This window comes from Capsicum annuum, chromosome 1 (assembly GCF_002878395.1).
Source record: "Capsicum annuum cultivar UCD-10X-F1 chromosome 1, UCD10Xv1.1, whole genome shotgun sequence".
NCBI classification, from domain to species: Eukaryota; Viridiplantae; Streptophyta; class Magnoliopsida; order Solanales; family Solanaceae; genus Capsicum; species Capsicum annuum.
Genome location: NC_061111.1, coordinates 176,256,535 through 176,261,476, shown reverse-complemented (window position 1 = coordinate 176,261,476; position 4,942 = coordinate 176,256,535). Strand labels below are relative to the sequence as shown.

General features: G+C 34.2%; 1 protein-coding gene across 1 annotated transcript; it reads right to left on the bottom strand.

Annotated features, from left to right (window-relative positions):
• Positions 1 to 1,616: 1,616 nt before the first annotated feature.
• On the bottom strand, positions 1,617 to 4,725 carry LOC107853204. Its single transcript, XM_016698206.2, has 2 exons — positions 2,505 to 4,725; positions 1,617 to 2,245 (listed from the first exon to the last, which is right to left on the bottom strand). Exons 1-2 carry the CDS (start codon positions 4,569 to 4,571, stop codon positions 1,814 to 1,816), a joined length of 2,499 nt encoding a protein of 832 aa, XP_016553692.2. The 5' UTR covers positions 4,572 to 4,725; the 3' UTR covers positions 1,617 to 1,813.
• Positions 4,726 to 4,942: the final 217 nt, after the last annotated feature.

Sequence of the window (4,942 nt, the reverse complement as noted above, 5' to 3'; positions counted from 1 at the left end):
GACTCTATAATGTAATAACTAACTATTTTTAATATGTAATTTTATTTTATAATTATTTTAAATTTTAAATTAATAATTTATTAATCTTAATTATCTTGTGATAGTTTAACCTCTTTTTTTTTGCACGTTTTTTTAATTTTCTTTTTTTTTCTTTCTTTTGTTTGATTGTTATTATTTTTCTTTATATAAAAATAAATAGACAACTTAGATATATAAAGGTGTTTAAATAGATATATACGTTGAATTTAGTTATTAAATCTTAATTTATATTTAAGATTTTAAAATAATCGCAAGGAATAAGCACCACAAATATATTATTTATATTTATCAATGATAATAATTATAATATATTTATCATTATATTTGATATAGATAAGTTTATGAAATATAAGAGTTCATTGTTGATTTCTATTTTTAAAATGATTAATAATAATAATAATAATAATATTTGCTTAAACGATAATGTATTTTCAAATTCAAATAATTATAAAAATCTTATTACAATATTATTAAACTTGTCCTAAAAACGGACATGAGGCTTCTTAGCAGCTTGCCACTTGGCTTCTTCTGATGTTTCGTCCTCTTCTTTATAATATATATACATAGGTAATATGAGTTTAAGTTTTATGCACCGCCAGTGTATGAGTTTTTTACATCATCAGGTAATTTTAGTGATATTTAACCTCAATAATCTACTTTTTTTTAAAAAAAAATATCAATAATATACCCAAAAAAGGGATATTCATGGCAAGTAGAATCCTACTTGATTCCAACCAAAATTATTTCCATACCAAATTATTTTCTTTTCCAAATATAATATCATTATGAATATTTCTGTATGCTTCATCTATGCAAGTAAACATCAAACGTTGGGACCTTATAAAAAAAATAATTTTCTATGTAAGCTTCAAAGGTTATGACAAGTTTCTTTTCTTAGTGGTATGTCATTATATATTTCAAATAAATTTTAAATTCTTTTCTTGTTTACTAGCATAATAGATCTAATCGTTGATAGTGAGAGCTTATTAGAAGCTAAGCTTCATTAAGCTGTAATTGGTTCAGACACCAATTGTTTAAACGTCATAGGAAAGATGCAGAACAAACACTTTTAGGAAAAGATTGTACCATCAAATTCTATACCTTTTTGGCGAATGATAAAGTAATTAATACAACTTTTGATTTAAGAGACGTGAAACTTAGATAGTCAAAAAAAAAACTCTTCTGGATACATTTTCATTAGTATGTAAAATTCATCACTTATGGTGTAAGTGAAAATCCTATAACGAATCAACGAATCAGTATAATAGAGTTATGGTGGTAAGAAACGTTGAGTATAATAGAGTTATAGTGGTAAGAAACATTGAGAGAAAAAAAGAAATAATTATTTTAGATGGAAACAGAGGATTTTAAGGGAGGAGAGAGGGAAAAGGTAAAATCAATTCTTTAATTTTTATTTTTATTCTTAAAAAGTTAGAAAAAAATAGGTGACTTGTTATAACTGGTTAAAGTTACTTGATGGTGTTAAAAACTAATACACTGATGGTGGTAAAATTTAAACTCCAATAATATTACTTTGTAAAGTTAAACGTTTAGTGTTTTTTTAAGAATAGTACGCTGAAAACAATTAGTTGTAAATTACAAAATAATACATCTTAATGTCTTATCATACAAGTTATATACATGAATATTTAAATTATAGAGAAAGAATGTTCTCTTCATATACTTCAACAGTTACAACATTATCGCCTTTTAATGGTATGTGTATTGACCTGAAACAATTGTTGTGCAAGACTGTTGAGTGTTGAGGCTTTTATCATTGTTTTTCACCAGCCAACAACTTCCTTGCAGTGTCAACCAGTGAGTGGATTGTCACGCTGTGTCGGTTCATTCCAACTGTTCCTGAAAACACATTAAAGCTTTCTAGCTCAGATGTTGTTTCTATGATGTACTCGAGCTCCATGTCCATTCCCAGTTTTTTCAATAGTTGAATGTTTGTTCCTTTATCTCTCATCATCCAGATTGACAACTCTATGACAAACCTCCTGATTCTTGGAACCTTTATAGATGGATGTTGATGCTTCCTAAGAATCTCAACAAGTTTTGTAGCCAATTCAGCTTCTTGAATTTTCGCTCTCTGGAACATGATGGTTGATTCTTCTGGTGTTATAAACTTGAATATGTGTGCACCAAGTCCCATCATTACTTCCTGTAACTTGTGTTCCTCTGTCATTATTGCTTTGAGTACCTGAAATGGTTATATATAAATGTTTATTTCCTGTTTTAGAAAATCAATTAACCTGCAATATACTAGGAAGCAGTGGCAGAGCCAGGAATTTCGCTAATGAGGTTTTACACGAAGAAGTCAAAGAGATTCAACGTCTGTTGTATATACATTAAAAAATCCTTTTGACCTTATATATAAGTGTAATTTTTCTCCTTGCGGTATCCTGACTCAGGCTCTGCGAGGAAGTAGGAACTGAAAGAATAAGTTTTGTGGTACTTACAGTTGGTCCTGCATCAGCAAGTTCCTTCAATTCTTCAAAGTAACCTGCTCCACTGTAGGCACACAAGTTTCTCAGTATTCTTGCAGCATTTATTCGAAGTAATGGAACTTCCAATGCTTCGACAAGCTTTCTAGTCACCTTCAGTTTCAATATCCTATGGCAGTTGTTCTTGCTTTCAAGAGCTAGCATAGCTAGTGCTTCTCCTGCCGCAGTTCTTACATGACCATGATGATTAGGCATGGTCTCCTTGAGGAATATATTGCACAACTCCTTAAGGACTCCACCAGTGCCTCCAATTCTCTCTGTTGCATCGTCCTCCAATGCTAAACTTTTCAAGATCTCTATTCCCAAGTGTTGTAAAGTAGGGTGTTTCTCTCCATATCTTAATATGTCTCTGATATTGCTAATGGTGAAAACTATTTCTGAAATATCTTTTCTTAGCTCTTTGCCTGTGGCGCCTGCTGTGCCTGCCATCATCTTCACGACCTGGAGAGACCGTTTCAGTGTCAATATTTGTGTTGGTGTTGCTGATTCATCTCTTAATAATCTCTCTCCTGCTTGTGTGAACTCTATAATTTTAGGCAGAAGACCTCTAGTATTGCCTATCTTTCCACAGTTATCATGGTCACGAGCAAGTTTCTTCAGAATGAGCAGCCCCAAATGGTTGAATGTCCAAAATCCATAATTTTCATTGTCGAAGATGATCCTCTTTTCACAGATTTCATCACTTGCTCCAGTTGGGATCCTGCTGATTTGGAGAAGTGAAGATATGGATTCCATAGCACCAGGTATACCTGCAACACGAAGAGAATTTTGCTTTTTACCAGTCAGCTTCGATATGATCTCTGCTGCTGACAGCCTCAACTCTTCTTCTTGGATGTCTTTCCAATTCAGCATCTCAACCAATCTATCCATTACTATTATATTTGTTCCAATTTTCTGAAGGGTGTCATCACAAAACCTTGGATTCAAAGCAAATTTTCTTAGGATTTGAGCACCAATGAGCTGTTCGTCTGGTGAGGTAGAGGTTAGGAGTTCCATAGCAAATGAAACCATGTCCATCTTAAGGCCATCAAATATGCTTCCATTAACACTTCTTGAATAAGCATCATAAAAGAACCTCCTGACAGAAGTCATACCTGATGGACCCAATTCACACTTTTTGTTCACCTCCTCCAATAATCTATAATAGTTGATCTTCCATTCCCAGTAGGCTTTTTCCAAGAGAAAAAGCAATGCTTCGGTGAACGCGAGGGAGTAGAATATAAGTAGTGCGCTTTTCCTGTTCCTCTTGTCGGTATCTCCTTTGGCTACTTCACCAAAGTTTTGGAAGACAAGCTTCATCAATGAAAGCACCAAACATGCCGTTGCAGATAAGATTTGGAGCCAGTACAGCATCTTACTAACATTTCTTGCTATGAACATCCATCGTGCATATGGAAGCAGAGGAACCTCTGAACTAGTCCACATTCGAGTAGCCAATCTCCGCTTGTCCCATTTCCCCCTAGCTGTCTGTTGCGAATTCCTTGCAATTTCCCTGCTGCTTGCGTTTGTAGCATCAGAAATAGGTTTGAAGATCGCTTTTGCAGCCTTGACAATGGTTCTTGTGCTGTATTTAATTGCGCGAAAGCTGCTGATTCCCACATCAGCAAGAGACCATGTTGCTTGGTGTTGCCACTCAAGTTCATGACTCCTGCTAAAGATTCTTGTTCCTTCAATTAACAGAATAGTGGTTATAACCCAAAAATCTGTTGTGTCCAAAGTGATAGCAAAGCCACCAAGAAGAACAACTGTTGCCCATATGAAACAAAGTGTCCCTAGTCCAGTTGCTGCTTTTTCCAGCACTGCTAGCCTTAGAGCAAAAAGGGTAATCTTTTTCTCGGGTGCACGAACAGCTGGCCTTTTCGAAGAAACAGAATTTGATGTGCTGCTGTTCTTTGTCTCAATTTGAATTTGAGGTTCAAAGATTGTTGGACCACCACTTTCTGTCACGCTCAACATCCCATTTAGCTCATTTATCTCTAAATGAACACTTCCTCCGCTCTCTATTGATGATCTACGATCCATTTTTCTCTTGTATAGAAGCAAGAATGATTGAAATTTTACTGAAAATTGGTTAAGAATATAGGTAATAGCACTTAAGCCTTTCTGACAAAAAGGGATTGATGGTTGAGAATGTTTGTTGTGTTGATAAAAAATAGTAGTTTATATACACACATATATATACACATTGGGGGGTGGGGTGGGGTTGATACTGAGCTTATAGTACACGTTTAAGTTGTGGAAATGAGGAGGAAAGACAAACGTTAAGTTGAGTTTCTTTCCGTCATTATTTTAGGGAAGTTAGTTTTTAAGTTTCTGCTGCTTAGTTTGTTTGATTTGGCTGCCCTGCTTTTAAGTTTGGCAACTGCGTTTTCCATTTATTTGGATAAACCAAT

What these genes read in the sequence shown, in the direction of transcription:
- LOC107853204 (XM_016698206.2), bottom strand. Translation starts at nt 4,571, where the DNA reads ATGGATCGTAGATCATCAATAGAGAGCGGAGGAAGTGTTCATTTAGAG. An exon ending in TTGCTGATGCAGGACCAACT is followed by an intron (nt 2,246 to 2,504) that starts GTAAGTACCACA and finishes TAACCATTTCAG; the next exon opens with GTACTCAAAGCAATAATGAC.